This window comes from Rhinoraja longicauda, chromosome 20 (assembly GCF_053455715.1).
Source record: "Rhinoraja longicauda isolate Sanriku21f chromosome 20, sRhiLon1.1, whole genome shotgun sequence".
Lineage (NCBI taxonomy): Eukaryota > Metazoa > Chordata > Chondrichthyes > Rajiformes > Arhynchobatidae > Rhinoraja > Rhinoraja longicauda.
Genome location: NC_135972.1, coordinates 33,519,874 through 33,542,077, shown reverse-complemented (window position 1 = coordinate 33,542,077; position 22,204 = coordinate 33,519,874). Strand labels below are relative to the sequence as shown.

The 22,204-nt window shown below is 43.2% G+C and overlaps 1 protein-coding gene across 1 annotated transcript in view; it reads left to right on the top strand.

Annotated features, from left to right (window-relative positions):
* Positions 1-22,204, top strand: part of otogl (otogelin-like) — a 131,495-nt gene that overhangs the window by 49,300 nt on the left and 59,991 nt on the right. The window contains exons 24-27 of the mRNA XM_078416640.1: positions 825-932; positions 2,067-2,205; positions 14,012-14,146; positions 17,608-17,754. Coding sequence (XP_078272766.1) covers positions 825-932; positions 2,067-2,205; positions 14,012-14,146; positions 17,608-17,754 — 529 coding nt within the window. The remainder of the gene's footprint in view (positions 1-824; positions 933-2,066; positions 2,206-14,011; positions 14,147-17,607; positions 17,755-22,204) is intronic.

The following is a 22,204-nucleotide window of genomic DNA, read 5'->3' as shown; positions in this document are numbered from 1 at the left end:
AATAGTTAAGTGAGACATGCTGAGCAGACTTAATGTTTTATAGGACTTAATGTTTTAGAACGGAAGAGCAGAAAAACAGAAGTGGAGACAGTCTACTTGATCCCCAAGTGTGCTCTACAATCTGGTCAGGTCATGGCTGACAAATCTTGATCTCAGCTTCTTATTCGCTCCCATACATCTTGAATCTTGTAGTTCAATGTACAGCGGCCAACATATCCATGGGTTGTGGGAGGAAACCGGAGCACTTTACAGCTTAGAATTTAGAGAGATACAGTACAGAGCGTAAACAGGCCATTCGGCCCACCAAGTCCGCTCCGACCAGCGATCACACCATACACTAGCACTATCCTACACGAGGAACAATTTACAATTTTACCAAAGACAATTAACCTACAAACCTGTACTTTTTTGGAGTGTGGGATGAACCAGGAGCACTTGAAGGAAACCACATGTCACAGAGAGAATGTTCAAACTCCACACAGCCATCACCCTAAGTCACGGTCAAATATGGGTCTCAGATGCTGTGAGGCAGCAACTCTAGCAGGTACACCATTGTGCTGACCCTGCATCCTTGGTCATTCTTATCTCCACCCAAAGTGATTCTACACTTTGAGTTTCAGAGCCAAAATCATATATCACCACTGCAGTGATCGCATCCATTATTTCCTTTTCCTTTATGATTATCCTTCTCAAATGTCAATTTTTTACTTGTGCGGTTTTCTATTTACAGTTTCTTAAAATAATATTATTTGATCTTCTCAACTTTTTAGGACATGCATAGAATTAAAAGTTTTGACTTTTGCTTTTGTTCCATTGTGCTCCAGTTTGATCAAACACGGTGGAGACTGCTTTCTGCCTGAAAGTTGTCCATGCAGTTGGAAAGGACAGGAATATTTGCCTGGAGAAATGGTTTCTACACTTTGTTCCACTTGGTAGGTACAAATCTGTTATATAACACCTCACACGCTCGGTTAAATCCCTCCCCACCTACGTCCAAGACACCTCACACGCCTGCAGACTCTTGAAATCTGAAACAGGGATCTGTCCACTTCTTATTTCACAGGTTGTGTAATTATGAGACTTTATTTCCCTTGCAAATTTTATTGATGCTCCATTGGCCAGTCTAATTAGTGGTGATCGACACAAAATGCTGGGGTAACCCAGTGAGACAGGCAGCATCTCTGGAGAGAAGGAATGGGTGATGCCACCCATTCTTTCTCTCCAGAGATGCTGCCTGTCTCAGAGTTACTCCAACATTTTCAAGTCAAATTTATTTCAAGTCAAGTCAAATTTATTTGTCACATACACATACTCGATGTGCAGTGAAATGAAAGTGGCAATGCCTGCGGGTTGTGCACAAAAATAATTACAGTTACAATAAATAAAGTTAATAAGTTACTAAACATAGCACCAAAAGTGTCGACAAAAATTTAGTCTCTGGGGTTATCAAAGTTGACAGTCCTGATGGCCTGTGGGAAGAAGCTCCGTCTCATCCTCTCCGTTTTCACAGCGTGACAGCGGAGGCGTTTGCCTGACCGTAGCATCTGGAACAGTCCGTTACTGGGGTGGCAGGGGTCCCTCATGATCTTGCTTGCTCTGGATCTGCACCTCCTGATGTATAGGTCCTGCAGGGGGACGAGTGTAGTTCCCATGGTGCGTTCTGCCGAACGCACTACTCTCTGCAGGGCCATCCTGTCCTGGGCAGAGCTGTTCCCAAACCAGACTGTAATGTTGCCGGACAGGATGCTCTCTATCTTTGGTTTAAACCAGCAACTACAGTCCCTTCTTGCACATTTTGTCTAATTATTGATGGTTTGTTCTGGTGCCTGCATGGCTCTGAATCTATTGAAATGATAATGAAGAGATCTTCCCTTTCCACTCTCCATCCTGATGCACCGTTTGACCTAATCCTTTCCATCCACAAATGTTCTTCAACCCATTAAGTTCCTTCAGCAGATTGTTTGGCATTCAATATTTACTCGTGCTATTAATTATTATAGTTCTTCCGTTAATTTGAGTAAAATGGTGCAGTTTTGTCGGACTTTAATGATACTTTCCTTCCTTAGTATATGTCAACGAGGAGCTTTTAACTGCACATACCATCCATGTCCTGCTGTGTGCACCATCTACAGTGATCGGCATTATCATAGCTTTGATGGACTTGAGTATGATTATGTCAGTGACTGCCAAGTTTACTTGGTGAAGGTAAGGAGCTTCTGATATAACCCAATCCCCTGTTTCCTGTAAAAACTCTATCCCCTACTCCCAAATCCTCCGTCTACGCCACATGTGCGCACTGGATGAGGTGTTCCACACTAGGACATCGGAGATGTTCTCATTCTTTAGGAAATGGGGGTTCCCCTCTTCCATTATAGATGAGGCTCTCACTAGGGTCTCCTCTATATCCCGCAGCTCCGCTCTTGTTCCCCCTCCCCCCATTCGTAACAAGGACAGAATCCCCCCAGTCCTCACCTTCTACCCCATCAGCCAGCGTATCCAACAAATTATCCTCCAACATTTCCGTCACCTCCAGCAGGATCCCACAATGGCCACATAGAAACAGAAAATAGGTGCAGGAGGAGGCCATTTGGCCGTTCCCATCTCCACCCTTTTCTGCTTTCCGCAGAGACGGTTCCCTCCGAAACTCCCTAGTCCACTTGTCGCTTCCCACCCATACCAACCCCTCCCCAGGTACTTTCCCCAGCAACCGCAGGAGATACAACACCTGTCTCTTTACCTCGCCCCTTGACTCCATCCAAGGACCCAAACAGTCTTTCCAGGTAAGGCAGAGGTTCACCTGCACCTCCTCCAACCTCATCTGTTGTATCTGCTGTTCCAGATGTCAACTTCTCTACATCGGCGAGACCAAGCGTAGGCTCGGCGATTGTTTCGCTGAACACCTCCGCTCAGTCCGTCTCAACCAACCCGATCTCCCGGTGGCTCAGCACTTCAACTCCCCCTCCCATTCCCAATGTGACCTTTCTGTCCTGGGCCTCCTCCATTGTCAGAGTGAGGCCCAGAGCAAATTGGAGGAACAGCACCTCATATTTCGCTTGGGCAGTTTACACCCCAGCGGTATGAATATTGACTTCTGCCACTTCAGATAGTCCCTGCTTCCCCTCTCTATCCCCTCCCCCTTCCCGGTTCTCCTACTAGTCTTCCTGTCTCCGACTACATCCTATCTTTGTCCTGCCCCCTCCCCTGACATCAGTCTGAAGAAGGGTCTCGACCCGAAACGTCACCCATTCCTTCTCTCCTGAGATGCTGCCTGACCCGCTGAGTTACTTCAGCATTTTGTGTCTACATTCTAAATGATATTGTCCATCGGAGAAAATGCTTTGGCCCCAGAGAAGATGGTGGAATGGAGATTACTGGTGGAAGAATTTTAATCTACAGGAGAAAAATGGCAATATTAAATGTTTTCTGCATTGAGAGTATGAAGTTGAGAGAGATTGTTGTGATGGCAAATGTTTATCAACTGATTATTTTAAGGTCCACTTTCTCCGAGTCCATTAGATCAGTTAAATACAGATTTTAGTATTCTCATAAGCCACCAGTGAAACAATATTTATTTTCATTGCTAGATTCTGATGCAAATCTGAATTAAAGAGGTAAATTACAATGTCTGATTTGCAGCTTTGCCAAGAAAGTATCAAAAGCTAAATGAAAGAGTGTGATAAATAGGATTTAAGTATATTCTCTAGATTTCTGGAATTTTGGTTTGATCATAGGAATATTTTATTGGATTTATGTTTGCACTTTATTCCAATAACTTCAAAAGTCCCAAAATTCTTTACCTTAAAATATCTATCCACGCTTTATATATCAAGTGCAACACCGCCAATTAAGTTGAACAAGATCTTCTCTCTTAAGATAAACATGAGTTTTATATTTATTTTCCAATCATGTTTCATATAGTAGATTAAACACATTTTATGGAAAAAGGAACAGCAATTTGATGGAAAAATATAAGATTTTAGGGAAGTTCTTAACAATTGCTGCTTTGAATTGTGAAAATCATATTGCTCTCAAGGAAGAAGAGTTGGTCAACTCAAATGATGAGCTTGTACTCAAAATCCACATTGAAGATGGATGCTTGAAAGCAAAGTATGTTGAAAGCATGAGTGCAGACTAACCACAGTAATTCTGAACAGAATCACAAGACAGTACCAAGTGAACTAAATAGAGGACGATAAGATTAACAGGGCGATTACAGAAATGTTCAAAAAATTAATAAAAAGGTTGGTTGAAGAGACCAAAGTAATAATTGTAAACAAAGTGAATGAAGTCAGATATAAAAGAATAATTAATCCAAAGACATGGGATTTTTAAAGAGGATTTGGGATATATGGATAATAGAAGAATGTGGCTGCTTGCTTCAATGAGCATATTGTCCTGGTGATGTGTTTGGAGCCATGGCATCAGCCGTTCCAATGGGAGTAAGTATGGACATGCAAACCTGCTGTACACCGATCAGCCAAAACATTATGACCACCTGCCTAATATGCTGTTGGTCCTCCGTGTGCAGCCCCATACGCAGCAGGGTGCGATGCACTGTGTATTGTGACACATTCCTCCCGTGACCACCATTAACATTTTCTGTGACTTGTGCCACAGTAGACATTCTGTCGGTTTGGACCAGACAAAATAGCCTTTGTTGCCCTCGCGCATCGATGAGCCTTGGGCGCCCAACACCCTGTTGCTGGTTTGTCCCTCCTCGGACCACTGTCGGTAGGTACTCACCACGGCTGACCGGGAGCACCCCACAAGCCTTGCCATTTCTGAGATGCTCTGACCCAGTCGTCTGGCCATAACAATTCGGCCCTTGCCAAAGTCGCTCAGGTCTTTACTCCTGCCCATTTCTCCTGCATCCAACACATCAACTTCAAGAACTGACTGTTCACCTGCTGCCTAATATATCCCACCCCTTGACAGGTGCCCTTGTAACAAGATAATCAATGTTATTCACTTGGCCTGTCAGTGGTCATAATGTTTTGGCTGATCGGTGTTAGTCCAGGGTCTGCAGGCTGGCTGATGCCGCTACATCTGTCACTACACTCTGCTAGATGTGTGAACACAAAAGAAAGCAAAGGCAGTAGTGTCCGGCCAAGGATGATCACTTCCACTTCTAATGCACAGAAATAACCTGAATCAGAGAAACAGCACAGACGGGTCAAAGTTAACATCGCAGAGTGGTAGATAAGCTTGGCGAAACAACCAAAGAACTACAGAGCAATCTGGTAACATTTGCCACAGGACAAACATGTCAGATTAATGTTGATAGAGATAACCCTTCCTACTCTGCCTCTTAAATTTCATTCCATTGACTAATAGATGAATTTCAGCAGCAGATTACAATATGATGTTGTTACAATCCAGCATTTTAAGGTTTTATGTGAATCAGTGGTTCTTTAATCTAAAGAACATCGGCATAAAGGTGTGGCTCAATTACCCATTCGGGACTAAAGTGGCCATCAGTGAGTGAGGAAGTGGCTCAGGCTCACTAAGACCAAAAACATTGCAGTTGTGGATTTCAACAAGCGATTGAGGATACATGGCAGTATGGTAGCATAAAAAAAAAGGAGTGTGTATTAGATGTATTCATCAGCACAAAGTCGGATGTGTCCCAGCATGCTGTGTAAGGTAAGGGAGATTACTGGGGCCCTGATAGAGAATCTCAACAGCAGGTGAGGTACCAGATGACTAGAAATGTGGTACTTTCTTGAATAGATTCAAGAAAGGAGACAGGCATGGCAGTAAAGGGGTAAAGGTGTATTAGTCCAACATCAATGATCAAAATGTCATTGGAAAACATTCTGAGGGACAGGTTTAATCAATATAGGGAAAGGCAGGATTATTTAGGAATATTAAATATGGTTTAATTGGTAGAAGATCCCATTGGACTAATTTGATTGAGTTTCTTTTAGAAAGTAACAAGATATATTGATGAAAGCAATGAGGTTGATGTAGTCTACATGGTTTAACTTGCATGGGATCTAGGGAGAGCCAACCAACTGGATGGAGAATTGGCTTCATGGAAGGAAGCAGAGGGTGATGGTGGAAAGTTGTTTGTCGGACAGGAGGCCTGTGACTAGTGGTGTGCCTTAAAGTGGTGCTGGGCCCTTTGTTGTTTGTGGTTTACATCAACGATTTGGATGGGAATGTACAAGGCACGATGAATAAGTTTGCAGCTGACACAAAAGTGGTTGGCATCGAAGATGGTCATGAAAAATTGCAGCAGGATCTTGATCAGGTGGGCTGAGGAATGGTTAATGCAGTTTAATACTGATGAGTACAAGGTATTGCTTTTTAGTCAAACCAGGGCAGGCCCTTCACAGTGAATGGGAGAGCTCTGGGGAATGCTGCAGAGCAGAAGAGTGCAAATATATAGTTCCTTGAAAGTGGCGTCACAGGTAGACAGGGTGGTCAAGGAGGCTTTTGGTACTTGTGGCCTTCATCAGTCAGAGTATTGTATAAAAGTAGGGATGTTATATTACAGTTGTAGAAGAAATTGGTGAAGCTACATTTCATAAGTCACAAGAGCCAAATTAGGCCATTCGGCCCATCGAGTCTATTCCATCATTTGCTGTTTGTCATAAACACTAATGATTTTGATATAAATGTAAGAGATATGATTAATGAGTCGATAGACAACAACAATTTTATTATGTTGATGATGAGGAGTTATAAATTACAAAAAAATATAATTCAGCAGATAAATTAGGAGGAACAATGATGAATACAGTTTAATTCTAATAAATGCGAAGCCGTCCATTTTGGGGTGTCTAAGACGTACACCATGAATCAGAAGGAACTAGGAATCGGTGTGTAAGTCCATAAATCCCTATAGGTGACAGAACAGGTAGAGAAGGTCATGAAGAAGGATACGGGTTGCTTGCTTTCATTAGTCAGGGTATAAAATATAAGATCATGGTACCTATTTATAAAACTTTGTTTGGGCTAGAGTTGGAATACTGTGTCAAGTTCTGTTCACCACACTACTGGAATAATGTAAATGCAGAAGAAATTCATCAGGATGTTTTTGGGGTGGAATGTTTCGGCTGGAAGGAGGGATTGGGAATGCTGAGTTGGTTTTCCTTGGAACAGAGGAGGCTGAGGGAGGACCTGATAGAGGGATACAAAATTATGGAGAGCAGAGATCAGTTTAGTTCATTGTCACGTGTACTGAGGTACAGTGAAAAGCTTTTGTTGCGTGCTAACCAGTCCGCAGAAAGACGATACATGATGACAATTGGTCCATTTACAGTGTTTCGATACATGATAAGGGAGAAATGTTGCTGTAGGAATAGAGATTCAAGAGTGTGGATCGATTGTAATATGAGTTTGTAGATCTGCCTCTGTGGGTAGCACACATATAGTCGCCTGGGTTGGTCTCCATCTTGTTAGAAAGTGTGAAATTCCCCGTATATCCTCTAAAACCAGGGGACATGATTTTAAAATGAGGAGCAAGGGGGCTAGAGGAAGAGTTCTTTCAAACCAAGAGAGTGATTGTAGTCTCCTTAGAAGGAGTTGGAGGTAGGTACTCGAACACCATTTAGAAAGAAGCTGAATGAGCACTTAAATTATCAAAGGATGGAAATCCGGAGACCAAATGCTAGTAGATGGGATTAGTATAGATAGGTACTTGGCAGCACGGTGGCGCAGTGGTAGAGTTGCTGACTTATAGCGCTTGCAGCGCCGGAGACCTGGGTTCGATCCCGACTACGGGTGCTGTCTGTATGGAGTTTGTACGTTCTCCCCTTGACCGCATGAGTTTTCTCTGAGACTTTTGTCTTCCTTCCACACTCCAAAGACGGACAGGTTTATAGGTCAAACAGCTTGGCATAAATGTAAATTGTCCCTAGTGTGTGTGTATAGGATAGTGTTAATGTGTGGGGATCACTGGTTGGTGTGGACTCGGTGGGCCAAAGGCCCTGTTTCTATAATCTCTAAACCAAACTAAACTAAACTACTTGATGAACAGCAGGAACCTGGTGGGCTGAAGGGCCTGTTTCCGTGCCACATGACTATAACTGGCTGCAACTGTAACCATATACAGTTTGACTGCAGGTGTACAGAGCATTAGCTGGGGCACTGGGAGGCAGCTTCTATTGGTGGAGTTACTTAAACCTCTTTTAATTAACTTATTTATTCATGGGATAGTGGATAGAATTGACGGGCAATATTTATTCGTGGTATTGTGCCACAGCAGATCTCTTAATTAAATGGTGATGTTTTTAATTCTTCTGAAATATCCTGAAGCCTTACATTTCTCTTAGGTCATAAGTGAGAATATTCATATTGCGAATAATCTTTTTATTCACAAAATGCTGGAGTAACTCAGCAGGTCAGGCAGCATCTCGCGAGAGAAGGAATGGGTGACGTTTCGGGTCGAGACCCTTCTTCAGACTGATGTCGGGGGTGGGACAAAGGAAGGATATAGGTGGAGACAGGAAGATAGAGGGAGATCTGGGAAGGAGGAGGGGAAGGGAGGGACAGAGGAGCTATCTGAAGTTGGAGAAGTCGACGTTCATACCACCGGGCCGCAAACTGCCCAGGCGAAATATGAGGTGCTGCTCCTCCAATTTCCGGCGGGCCTCACTATGGCACTGGAGGAGGCCCATGACAGAGAGGTCAGACTGGGAATGGGAGGGGGAGTTAAAGTGCTGGGCCACCGGGAGATCAGTTGCGTTAATGCGGACCGAGCGCAGGTGTTCAGCGAAGCGATCGCCGAGCCTGCGCTTGGTCTGGTTTAGTTCACTTGAGATTAAATTAGCCATGAAACTTTAATAAAATTATGCCGTACCTCTGTCATTTATTTTGAATTAATAGAAATAAACTGGAATTAAAGTTGAAATTCGTCTTTCAACAGTACGGCAGACTAAATTTAATTGTGCAATCATGTCTGTCGTTGAATTTGTCATTAACTTCTCGTTCAGCAATTCAAAGTATTTGTTTTTGTGAATGATTTAACATAAAATAAGTTAGAACATTAGAAAAATAGGTTAGAGGGGTACTGCTAAAGTTGAGGAAATTTCAACCAGAATAAAGAATTGCAAGTTTTCTAGTTTATTTAGCAATATAGTGATGAGGCTATTTTTTTCAGTTGTACATTCTATTAATTTAGTTTACGAGTAAGTTGATATTATTATCAAGGAAAGCTGAGAGGAACTTCTGAGCTCAGACAATTGTACACTATTCCATAATTTCTGCAGCCATTAATGAAACTCCATTGCATTCATTAATTTTTACTGAAAGAGTGCTTTGTTTTTAGCCATGCATGCAATGTAGTCATGCTAAGTGGTCTTTAAGCCAAATATCACCGAGCCATTTCAGCTGCTGGAATATTCTAGAGACAGCAAAGATCATTCAGAACCATAGCATTAAGGACATTTCAATCAGTTATTTCAAAATCAATGATTATTTGAAGAACCACGATGAAAAGAAAAGCTTTTCACTGTTCCTTGGTATACATGACAATAGTAAACTAAACTAAACATTTTAACACTTTGTGTTACATTCATAAGGTCATAAGTGATGGGAGCAGAATTAGGCCATTCGGCCCATCAATTCTACTCCGCCATTCAATCATGGCTGATGTATCTCTCCCTCCTAACCCCATTCTCCTGCCTTCTCCCCATAACCTTTGACACCCATACTAATCAAGAATCTATCTATCTCTGCCTTAAAAAATATCAATTGATGGCTTCCACAGCCTTCTGTGGCAATGAATTCCACAGATTTTCCACCTCCTGACTAAAAAAAATCCTCCTTGTCTTCTTCCAAAAGGAACGGCCTTTAATTACGAGGCTATGACCTCTAGACCAAGACTCTCCCACTAGTGGAAACATCCTCTCCACATCTACTCTATCCAAGCCCTTCATTATTTGGTGCATTCCCTAGTTTGTTTGGAATTAAAAGTCAGCCAAGATCGCCTGAAACTAATCACAATGCAGAGACTTTTTATTCAAACTATACCTGCATGGACATCCAGGGAGAACAGTTGTTCTGTCCAAATTACTACAAACATGGATTTACAGTCAACATATTTCTCATTGAATTTAATGGTGTGAATGTTATGAATGAGGAAGAGTTGGAATAGAGAATGCTCAATGTTGGACCGATTTTACTCAATGTAGCTTGATCACAGTTCATGAATAAAATGTTTAGGAGCTACAATGAGTGGAAGTGTCAATTTTTATAGTTGCCCCTAAATATCCATTCAAATAGGCTGATAATACAAAAGCAGTCAGTCTGGGTAAAGATAAACAAAGAAAAAAGGTGATGTTGATGAAATCCAGAAAACTATTTTTAAAAATCTGTCGAAAAGTTTAGTGCACATTTGGTGAGCAAGCTACGTTTGCATCAGAGACCTGTAATATCTGAAAGCAACTGAACTCCAACAAAGTTCTGGTGGACAGCACAGGTAGATCCACACATACATGGGTGTAAATTGCATTTATCATTTTTCAGCAGAAAGTCCTTGATAGAAGTATGAATAAAGTAAATAAATCTGCCACAAAAATGACTATTATACTACTCATCAGTTCTATCGTAGCAGTGCACTACACTAAAGGTAATTTTAATGTTATTTGCAGGCAAAAATGCAGATGATTACAAATCTCCACCAAGAACAGTTAAAGTTGCTCACGTTTTGCAGTAATTTATGTCATAATACAAGGACATTGGTATAACTCCATGAAGCTGGTAAATCAAAATATTTGATTGGCACAGGTTTGTAAAATTGCAGGTGTTATGCCTGTTCAAATAGATTGAAATCAGTAGATGGAAATTGTGCATCAATGAAAATAATAGAATATGCGATGTAAATGTGCATCCAATTTGCTGGCAATGTACTTTTTAAGTGTGCAACATAGCTCCACAGGAGTACAACGTAAAAGAGCCTTGCTACCGACTCCAACCATTGACCTGTGTTGATGGAGCAGATCACTGGCAGATTACTGAATGGGGCAGGCAGAACATTTTTCAAGGCCCTGGGAAATGGTCAGTGACAAATCCATCTTACTTATCTGCGAAGATTCCTGATGCTCCACCTGTTATGATCCTGGGAGACTCTTGGCATTGGCAGATTAAGGACAGTTAACTAGTGAATTCGGGCATCATACAATATATACAAAAAACCCCGAAGGGCATGTCAATGTACTTGTGCGTAGGAAAGAACTGCAGATGCTGGTTGAAATCGAAGGTAGACACAAAATGCTGGATTAACTCAGCGGGATAGGCAGAATGCCGAGTGACTCCAGCTGAGTTACCACCCGTTGAGTTACTCCAGCATTTTGTATCTATGTCAATGTACTTAATCTTTTTTGTTACTACTATCCCACCTCAAACTCCTTGGACCACAAGCAGGTAGGTAGGTATCATGCTTTCAATTCCCTGCAAGGACTGTTTACTGCCTTTATGTAGGACTTGAATGAAAATGGGTCACACACAATCACCTCATATTTCTATTCTCGCTCAGCTGTTTGACTGTACCGAGATTTTGTCCTTCACACTCCGATAACCTGGGTGTGAATGTGAATGAGACACAAGGGTGGCACTTTGTCATAGAGCAAACAGCAATACTCATTATGCTCTTACAATGTCTCAATTAGCTGCTTGATTTGAACGTTAATGACCATTTGGAAGCATTGTCGAATTTCCATAACACCTATCATTTTGAAATATAAATTATGAGGAAAGGGGAATGAAAACCAGAAGACATTTCTACCTTACAGCAATCTAGCATATCCTTCAGAAACAGATACCTGCACATTTCCAAAGCTTTAATCTTGGTTAAATCAGAGGCATTTTTAATTAGAACGGGATTGCAGTAACGTAACCCCACGAAATGTCAAATCCAAAGGATAAACAGGTCAAAGTTAAGAAAAGACAACAAAGGGCAACTTGTTTCAGTAATTTTATGCTTTCTGTTTCCCAGCGCTAAACACATAGTGGAGGTTTCTAATTGGTGTCTTTTTCTTTGTTAAAGTTCTTGTATTTCTTTCACTGGATCTGCATCTTTTTCAGCTTTAACCATAACATTCGGGTCGACTTGACAGTCAGAAAATGTTTCTTTATTACTATTAAGGAAGAGAGCAAAATTGTTCACACATCAGCTATGATTTTAGAGAACATAGGGCATAGACCAATTACATGCAAGAACATGCCTCTCGGCCCACGACATCTGTGCAAAACATGATGCCAAGACCAACACTTATCTGCCTTCACATAATCCATATCACTCTGCATATCTACGTGCCTCTCCAAAAGTCTCTTAAATGCCACTGTCATATCTCTCTCAACCACTAGGCAGTGCTTTTCAAACATCCGCCACCCTCCGTGTAAAAAAGACTTGCCACACACATTTTCTTTAAACTTTGTCCCGGGGGAGGGGGGGGGGGGGGGGGGGGGAGGGGGGGAGAGAGGACCCAGTGAATGGGACAGTGCTTATCACTGTTTAGGGTATGGAGAACAGGGTCCTGAGTGACACTGATGACTTGAGATTGGGTTTCCTCATGGTGCAGCCAGAAATTGAAGCATGCGTCAGAAAACTGGGGGCACAAACTTTGGGAAGGTTGTGCAGAGGGGAAGGTGGTGTTGCTGGAGCCACCCAAGAAGACCGGAAGTTAAATGGAATCTATCTGGGGCAGCTTCCTAGTGCTGGGTTGGGATCTGCTGGAAGAGCCTCTCTTTAAACTTACAGAATAATGAAAGGCATAGGTAGAGTGGATGCGGAAAGGATGTTTCCACTGGTGGGAGAGTCTAGGACCAGAGATCATAGCAGAATTAAAGGGCGCTCTTTTAGAAAGGAGGTGAGGAGGAACTTCTTTAGTCAGAGGGTAGTTAGTCTGTGGAACTCATTGCCACAGAGGGCTGTGGAGGCCAAGTTAGTGGATATTTTTAAGGCAGAGATAGACAATTTCTTGATGAGAATGGGTGTCAAGGGTTATGGGGAGAAGGCAGGAAAATGGGATTAGGAGGCAGAGATCAGCCATGATTGAATGGCAGAGTGGACTCGATGGGCCAAATGGCCTAATTCTATTCCTTTAACTGGTGGACTTGGAAATCACATTATGTAAATACAGTCATTCTAGGGAGTGCCCTTATGGTGGGTACTCCTCAGAACAGCAAGACCAGGAGATATAGAGGTGTTGCAGAGGCAATGCTGTCAGCCTTTGTGGGACTGAAGTGGAGTTCACATAAAGTGTGCAGGAGATCACGGCAATGGGAAGTACCTGGTTACATATCTGGAATAGCTCATTTCAGCCCATTTCTGGAATGGCTCATTCCAGGAATTTTGGGCGGTCATGGTGGCGCAGCGGTAGAGTTGTTGCTTTACAGTGAATGCAGCGCCGGAGACCCGGGTTCGATCCCGATTACGGGCGCTGTCTGTACGGAGTTTGTACGTTCTCCCCGTGACCTGCGTGGGTTTCCTCCGAGATCTTCGGTTTCCTCCCACACTCCAAAGACGTACAGGTTTGTAGGTTAATTGGCTTGGTAAATGTTAAAAGAAAGTCCCTAGTGTGTGTAAGATAGTGTTAATGCGTGAGGATCGCTGGTCAGCGCGGACCCGGTGGGCCAAATGGCCTGTTTCCGCGCTGTATCTCTAAACTAAAACAAACTAAACTAAGATAATTACAATTCCATTCCATGTTAGAAATGAACCATTTTCAGTTACATTGTGCTGGAATTAAATAGATCCATGGATCTAAATTTCCATGTTTTTTTTTGTATCTTACTGCATGTGTGACTATTTCATATTGATTAGTCAGTCAAAACATCCAAGTTTCAAGGCAGAACCTCTTGCTTTGAATAACTGCTTGTTTGACAAAAAGCGGTATTTCTGAAATATGGTTTAAAGGAGCTCTGACAGTAATCAACGATGGAGTGACATCGCCAGGATAAGTGATAAGATCAGATTTTAAAAAGTATGTACATATCCTGTAATGTAATGAAAGAAAACGTGTAATCATGAAGAATTTAACAAATTTTTCTATCTGTTTTCCAGAGCACCTCCAGTCTGAATGTTCTTATAACTGCACAAAATGAGGATTGTTATGACAGTGGAATTATTTGCATGAAGTCCCTTGTTATTTCGGTTGGAGGCACCAATCTTTATTTCAATGACAACTCTGGGAAACCAGTAAGTATACACTTTAGTTAAGCACAAACTGATCTGGATGTAAGTAAACTAAAAAAGTTATCACGTACTGCTTCTAAACTTCTAATCTCATCCCACGCCAACTGTGTGTACATATATAAAAGGACGCAACTCAGCGGGGCAGGCAGCATCTCTGGAGAGAAGGAATGGGTGACAGAAGTATCAGGTTCTCGACCCTTCTTCAGGAGCCTGAAGATGGGTCTCGACCCGAAATGTCCATCACCCGTTCATTCTCACAGAGATGCTGCCTGTCCCGCTGAGTTACTCCAGCATTTTGAGTCTATCTTCGGTGTAAACCAGCATCTGCAGTTCCTTCCTACACATGTGTACATATAAACATAGCACAAAAAGTAAGGAAATTTGTGTTTGGTAGATTATTTCTTTGTTGTAACAATGCTTCTTGGCAATAAATCTTATACCGTTGGAAAGCCTGTTTATTTCCCTTTTAAATGGTGCCACATTTGTAAGGAACATGGATTTCTGGGATGAGCAGCAGAGCTGAGTATGTGGGTTGCGCCCATGAAAAATCTGCCAAATCTTCTCTGCCAATGCCAAACAGCTTATTCTGCCATTGACTCTTGTTCGGTGTTGTTTGGTGGATTGGATGATTGAAGTCTGAAGAAACAAGACATATTGGCAATTTAACAATTTATTCATTTAATAAACAGGAGCCTCAGTAGCGTGTGGAAGAACCATACACAGCCACAACAGCCTGGCACCTCCTCCTCATGCTGGTCACCAGCCTGGTCACACACTGTTGTGGGATGGCATCCCATTCTTCAACCAGCATTTGTTGCAAGTCAGCCAACGTGGTTGTGTTGGTCACTCTGGCACGAACAGCATGCCCAAGCTGATCCCACAAGTGTTCAATGGGGTTGAGGTCAGGACTGCTGGCAGGCCATTCCATGCTCTCCACTCCCAAATTCTGGAGGTAGTCTCTGAGAAACCCTGCTCTGTGGGGGCGAGCAATGTCACCAGCTTGAAGTTGCCCTATCGCACGGGCCCTATCCAGATCAGTCAAACGTGGCATGCCGATTCTTGGAGCAGACACCTACTGACCACTGTAGCAGGGCCCATGCTCACAGATGCTGCCAATCAGGTGCCAATCAGGCAGCCCAAAACAAGAGTCAATAGCAACAGCAGAATAAGCTGTTTGGCATTGGCAGAGAAGATTTGGCAAATTTTTCATGGGCGCAACCCATATACTCAGCTCTGCTGCTCATCCCACAAATGCATGTTCCTTACAAATGTGGCACCATTTAAAAGGGAAATAAACAGGCTTTCCAACGGTATAAGATTTATTGCCAAGAAGCATTGTTGCAACAAAGAAATAATCTACCAAACACACATTTCCTTACTTTTTGTGCTATGTTTATATTGGTTTATTGGTGGGAAACAGTTTGCTCAGGTTTGTAATCAACAGCAACAACAACCTTTAGGTAATAACACCTTTAACACAACACGCTGTCTAATGATGCATCACCAAGATTTACAGAGATTGAACCACCTGGAAAATGAGAGCAAATGGCCAAAATCTTGGTCAAACAGTTAGGTTTTAAGAAATGTGGAGGGAAGTGATGGAAGGGACTCCTATAGCTTCAAGCGTTAAAGACTGTAGACTTTGTTATCTTGGGCGGAACAATTACATATTTATTAATGATTAAAATGTAAACAATTGACACACATTCACAGTGACAGCTAAGAATTTTTAATTCAAGAATTTAAAAAAATTGCAATTAAAAATTTGCAAGTCTCAATAATGGTAATAAAACTATAACATTGTAGTTAAAAAAATGACTAGCTCATTAGAATGAAATCTGCCATCTTTACCCTGTGGTCTATATGTGACTCCAGACTCAACTACCCATTAGTTCAGGGACAACCAGGGATAAATAGTAAATGCTCTCTTTGTTAACAATATTCATAATCCATGAATAAAAAATCAATTAAAAAAGCTTGGTTTCAATTGTTCAGAAGGTTATTGCAACCCTTATTGTGATTTCAAAGACTAGAAGACTGCAGAAACAAGGAATTGCAGATGCTGGTTTACAAAAATAGACACAAAGTGCTTGAGTAACTAAGTGGGCCAGGCAACCTCTGTAGAGAGCGTGCATTGGTGACGTTTCACGTCAGGACCCCTTTTCAGACTGATTGTGGTGGAGAGGGGAAGAAAACCGGAAGAGAGAAGGTGCAGGACAAAGCCTGGCAAGTGGTAGATCGGTACAGGTGAGGGAGGTTTTGATAGGTAGTTGGTTGGACAAAAGACGTGAGAGAAGGATAGAAGAGTTGCGAATTGTGAAGGCAGAGGAAGGGATGTAGATGGATGGATGGGGGGGGGGGGAGAAGGGGAGAAATGGGTGCAAGTGTAGGTGGGGCTCAGGGAAGAAGGTAATGAGTGAAGGGAGGAGGGGTTATTGAAAGCCCCTGGTACCCTTAGAAGACTTCAGTTCAGTTTGTTAGCAGAGTGGGCAGCTGCTTATATTTTCAAGGTGTCTACTCAATGAAACCTGCCTTTGACTGAGTCACATGATGTGGACTTCCTGTCGGGAGCCAGTTCCTATCAACAAAGAGACCTCTGGGTGTACATAACCAGCCACTCAGAACTCACAGAATCATCAATGCAGAAGTCCTGAACTTCCCAGTCAGTTATGGAGGTAATTTCCAGAGATTATCTGGTTTGTTTTATAGCAGGCAGCTGAAGCTAAGTATTGTAAGGCCACAGTGGTTGATCACATCAAAACCAAGGAAGTCACTCTCAGCCCTGCTCTCTTCCGATTCTCCTACAGTCAGAATCTCGTTAAATTTAAACTTCTTCATTTATCCAAAATTAGTTGTGCTCCAAAGATTCACTTTACAAGAAGAATATTACATTCTTCTGAAGAAAACTCGATCCGAAACATCACCTATCCATGTTCTCCAGTGATACTGTCTGACCCGCTGAGTTACTCCAGCAATTTCTGTCTTTATTGTCAAGCCACATCTCCAGTTCCTTGGTATCTACATATTACATTTGATGTTTCAAAACAATCATGGCACGTGATTTATCGTAAGCAATACCTTTTATCTGTAATCTGAGTCTGAAATGAATGAATGATATTAAAAATACTCTGGTCTCACTACTAAGTGACTATTGCAATAGATAGGACCAAGCATAGTTTTATTGTTTACTTACTAGTACAATATGACAATGAAATAGCAGTACAATGAAGATATTGTACTGTCCTTATTTTGCCACAAGTCAGTGTTTGCAGTTACTTTTCAGAAGCTAGTTAGTTTTTTGAAAAATATGGCTATCAATATATTGGTAAACTGAACAATTATTAAATTGTTAAATGCCTCAATTATACTTGATACAAATTTTGATCTTCAGTGAAAATGCTTTTAAGAAACCTGCAAACAGGCGAACAGTGTAATTTCTCCCATGTGCTTGTTGTTGATCCTAGAGCTTGTCGGGAGTGAGGAGGGAAGCGATTGCCTTTCAGCTTTGGAAGGCCGGTTATTACTCAGTGGTACACTACCCACAGCAGGAGATTACAGTGTTTTGGGATAAAAAGACAACCATTCACATTCAGCTTGGACCACAGTGGCAAGTAAGTAGATTCTTTCAACTCATCGTGCCCAACTGAAGTATATTATATTAACAAAGAGCAGGAATCAGTGATTATTTCAAATGGGAAATATCAAAGCTGTAATATTGTGCACAATGCCTTGGGTATGCTATGCCTGTTGTCTGTAAGTCAGGAACAAAACTGACACAAGTCCCCTATGCTCGACCAGTTGAATTCACCTTTCGAAGAGGTAAACCATTTCCAGCCAGTGCCATTGATAAATAACAGCACCATGCAGTTACTGGCAGTGCTTTCCCACAGTTCCACAACCCAGGCTCAATCCTGACCTCTGGTGCTGACTGTGTGGAGTTTGCACAATCTCCCTGGGACTGCATGGGTTTGTTCTGTGTGCTTTGGTTTCATCCCATCAAGGTGGTAGAGCTGCTGCCTCACAGTGCCAGAGACCTGGGTTCGATCCTGACCTCGGGTGCTGTCTGCGTGGAGTTTGCACATTCTTCCTGTGACTGCGTGGGTTTCCTCCGGATGCTCCGGTTTCCTCCCACGTCCCAAAGACTGGCGGGTTTAAAGTCTAATTGGCCTCTGTAAATTGCCACAAGTGTGTGGGGAGTGAATGCGAAAGTGGGATAATGTAGAACCAGTGTGAATAGATCATCGGTGGTTGGCGTGGAGTTGTTGCCTCGAAGGGTCGGCCTGCCTGGTCTGTCTGTCTGCCTGGTCTGTCTGTCTGTCTGCCTGGTCTGTCTGTCTGCCTGGTCTGTCTGTCTGTCTGCCTGGTCTGTCTGTCTGCCTGGTCTGTCTGTCTGTCTGCCTGGTCTGTCTGTCTGTCTGGTCTGTCTGTCTGCCTGGTCTGTCTGCCTGCCTGGTCTGTCTGCCTGGTCTGTCTGTCTGCCTGGTCTGTCTGTCTGTCTGCCTGGTCTGTCTGTCTGTCTGGTCTGTCTGTCTGCCTGGTCTGTCTGTCTGCCTGGCCTGCCTGCCTGGTCTGCCTGCCTGGTCTGTCTGCCTGGTCTGCCTGGTCTGCCTGGTCTGCCTGGTCTGTCTGTCTGCCTGGTCTGTCTGCCTGGTCTGTCTGCCTGGTCTGTCTGTCTGGTCTGCCTGCCTGGTCTGTCTGCCTGTCTGTCCCACATTCCAAAGTCATGCAGGTAGGTTGGTTATTTGGTCACTGTCAGTTGCCCCTGTGTAGGGTGAGTGATAGAGGGAAGTTGATGGGAACATGGGAAGGATAAAATACAATTTGTGCAAATGGCGTGGACTCACTGGCCCGTTTCCATGGTCTATGGCCCGACTTTTGTATTTTTTGTATCTTCATTAATGAGGTGGTTGGTGGTTAATGTGTGACACTAGTGTATTTTTTGTATCTTTATGAATGAGGTGATTTCCCAAGTTCACCTTGTAACTAAGCAGATTTAACTTGCCCCCAAAACAATGTTAAGGTTGCAGCCAAACGTTGTTTTACCATCATGCAACCCATCTTTACCTGAGAAATTAAATCTGGGTGTAAATCCCCCAGTGTGCTGTAGCCAGGTGTTGCTTCTGTTATTTGTGGGATTCGGCTCACACCTCATTGCTGCATGTACCTTTGGCCAATATCTTTCATTGTATTGTTACGAACACAAAACCAAGGAGCCGCGTGAGTAGCTAATTTAATAACAAGCAGTTGCAATTAATCTATCATTAAATCATTTACTTCAACAAAGAACAATGCGTGAGTGAGATGTTATATGAGGAATGCTTTATGCCAATAATTGCCATTTGAAACCATCCGCAGTATGCAGAGGAAGTTTCTGCATTACATGGAGATACATTTTGGCACTGACAGTCAAACTTATAATCATTCACTGGAAAGAAACTTTGGAGTGTCCAAGTAAAAATATACAAAAATTAGATCATTTTGTTATGATGATAAATCTCAGCATTCTCAGCTGTTGCTTTTTCCTGAGAAAAAAAAATAGAAACATAGAAATGTCAATGAAATGAGTTTCCTTCCACACTGTGGGTTGCAAAGTTCATTCCCTTGAATGTAGATGAAACATTAACTGCACTTTGCCGTGAGGGAGGGGTAAGTGGGCCTGTGGAACAGCCTGTCATTACGTTAGATTGCATCCTGATGAAGTCTATAAAACTGATTTATAAAATTATGGCATCTTTGTAAATGCAAGTGGAGGCTGAGTGAGGAATTAGGTTACTCCCCACTCTCTCTCCAGGTTATTTGCGGCAACTCCGTTTCCTCCCAGTATGGGATCCAATTACGGGTTGAAAGCTGCACCTGAGTCTGCATCCAGCAGGCTTTCAGATGGTGCACTCCTGATTGCAAATACGAGATGATATGGCACTGTGCGATAGAACTTTATTTATCCCATGGGGGAAATTGATCTGCCAACAGTCATAAAACACAAAATACATGGTACATTAAATTATAGTGACGAGTGGAAAGGCTTGAGGCATGTGCAATGATTGAGGGGGGGGGGGGGGGGGAGGTGGGAGTGAGGGGGAGAGGAGGGGAGTCAGACTACCCCATGACAGAAGGGGCAGCAGTTGTACAGTTTGATAGCCACAGGCAAGAAGGATCTCCTGTGGCGTTCTGTCCTGCATCTTGGTGGAGCCAGTCTGTTGCTGAAGGAACTCCTCAGGTTGACCAGTGTGTCATGGAGGGGGTGAGCTGTATTGTCCAGGATGCTCTGAAGGAAGTCCAGGAAATCCATGTTGCATGGAGGATTTTTCTCATGTTCCCTCTGCACCTTTTGTCAATTACTTTCGGTCTGTTTCTTTATCCGAAGAGTCATAAAGTAATTAAACATGGAAAGAGGTATTTCGGTCTACCAAGTCTATGCTGACCATAAGGTTGCCAACTGTCCCGTCTTAGCAGGGGCATCCCGTATATTGGGCTAAATTGGTTTGTCCCGTACGGGACCGCTCTTGTCCCATATTAGGCCCAGGGGGTGCTGTAGGCCGGGGGGACACTGTAGGCCTGGACACTGTAGGCCCAGCCACAGGAGGCCTGGGGGCTGCTGTCGGCCTGATCAGTGTAGGCCCGGAGGTCCGAGTGCCGCCTAATGGAGGTATCCTTCGCGCCATTGGTGGAGCGGGAGCACGTGGCCAATGGCTGGATGAGATCACGTGGGGCGCAGGGCGGTGATGTCACCTTTTGTCCCTTATTTGGGAGTGAGAAAGTTGGCAACCCTAGCTGACCAATCAGCATTATTTACATTAACGCTGCAGGGGCCCCTTTATTTTCCCAACATTCCCGTAAACTGGCCCTGATTCTACCAATCCACTGCACATTTGTGGTAATTTAGAGTGGCAATTTAACGTAGCAGCCTCCATGTCTTTGAGATTTGGGTGGAAACAGGGGCAACCTAAGCAGTCTCGGGGAGAACATGCAAGATTGAACCAGAGATTGACACAAAATGCTGGAGTAACTCAACAGGACAGGCATCATCCCTGGAGAGAAAGAATGGGTGATGTTTCACGTCGAGACCCTTCTTCCGACAGAGTGTCAGACAGAGAGACTAGAGATATGGAAGGACGATGAGTGGAAATGATAGATCAAAGCAGACGATGCTCAAGGAAATGTAGAACGGTTCATTGTTAACTAAGAGGAAGGTGACAAGGAGGCATACAATCAGTAATATCTAATCAGGAGCACAGTAAAACTAGTTGGAGAACTAGGGTGGGGGAGGGACAGAGAGGGAGAGAAAGCAAGGGTTATTTGATGTTCGAGAAATCGATATTCATACGGTTGGGTTGTAAGCTGCCCAAGCAAAATATGAGGTGCTGTTCGTCCAATTTGCTTGGGCCTCACTCTGGCAGTGGACATTGAAGAGGGTTGCAGGATCTGTGAGGTAGCAGCTCTACTAAGTGTGGCCCTATGCCACCCATCCTGACTTCCTGATGATGGCATCAGGATTCTCTTTACTTATCATAAACTAAACCCATCAGGGTTTCATACACTTCTAAGTGTTCTGGTCATGAAAAAAGAGAGTCAAGAGTCAAGAATTTAATTGTCATATGCAGTGGGCCGAGAACATCCTTCAACCTGGGAATAATTCCAATACATCATTCCCACACCGCTCCAGCACCTTAACAATTCTTCTAAAGTGTACAAAATTAAACACAATATTCCGATTGTGGTCTAACCTGTCTTCAACATAACCTCAGCGAGTCAGGCAGCATCTGTAGACAGAGTAGACAGGCAGCGTTTCGGGTCAGGTCCCTTCTTCAGACTGATGGGAAAAGGGGGGGGGGGGGAAAGAAAGCTGGAAAAGAGAGGAGGGGTGTACAAAGCCAGGCAAGTGACAGGAGATCCAGGTGTGTGAGGGGGGAGAGCGTGCTTGGCAGAGGGGGTGGTGTAAGTTACAAACGTTGGAGGTGAAAAGGAGAAAAATGTGTGTCAGATAAGGGAAGAAGAGGAGGAGTGAAATGTAAAGTTGGAGTGACATTCTTACCTCTGATCACAGACTTTGGATTCTCAGAT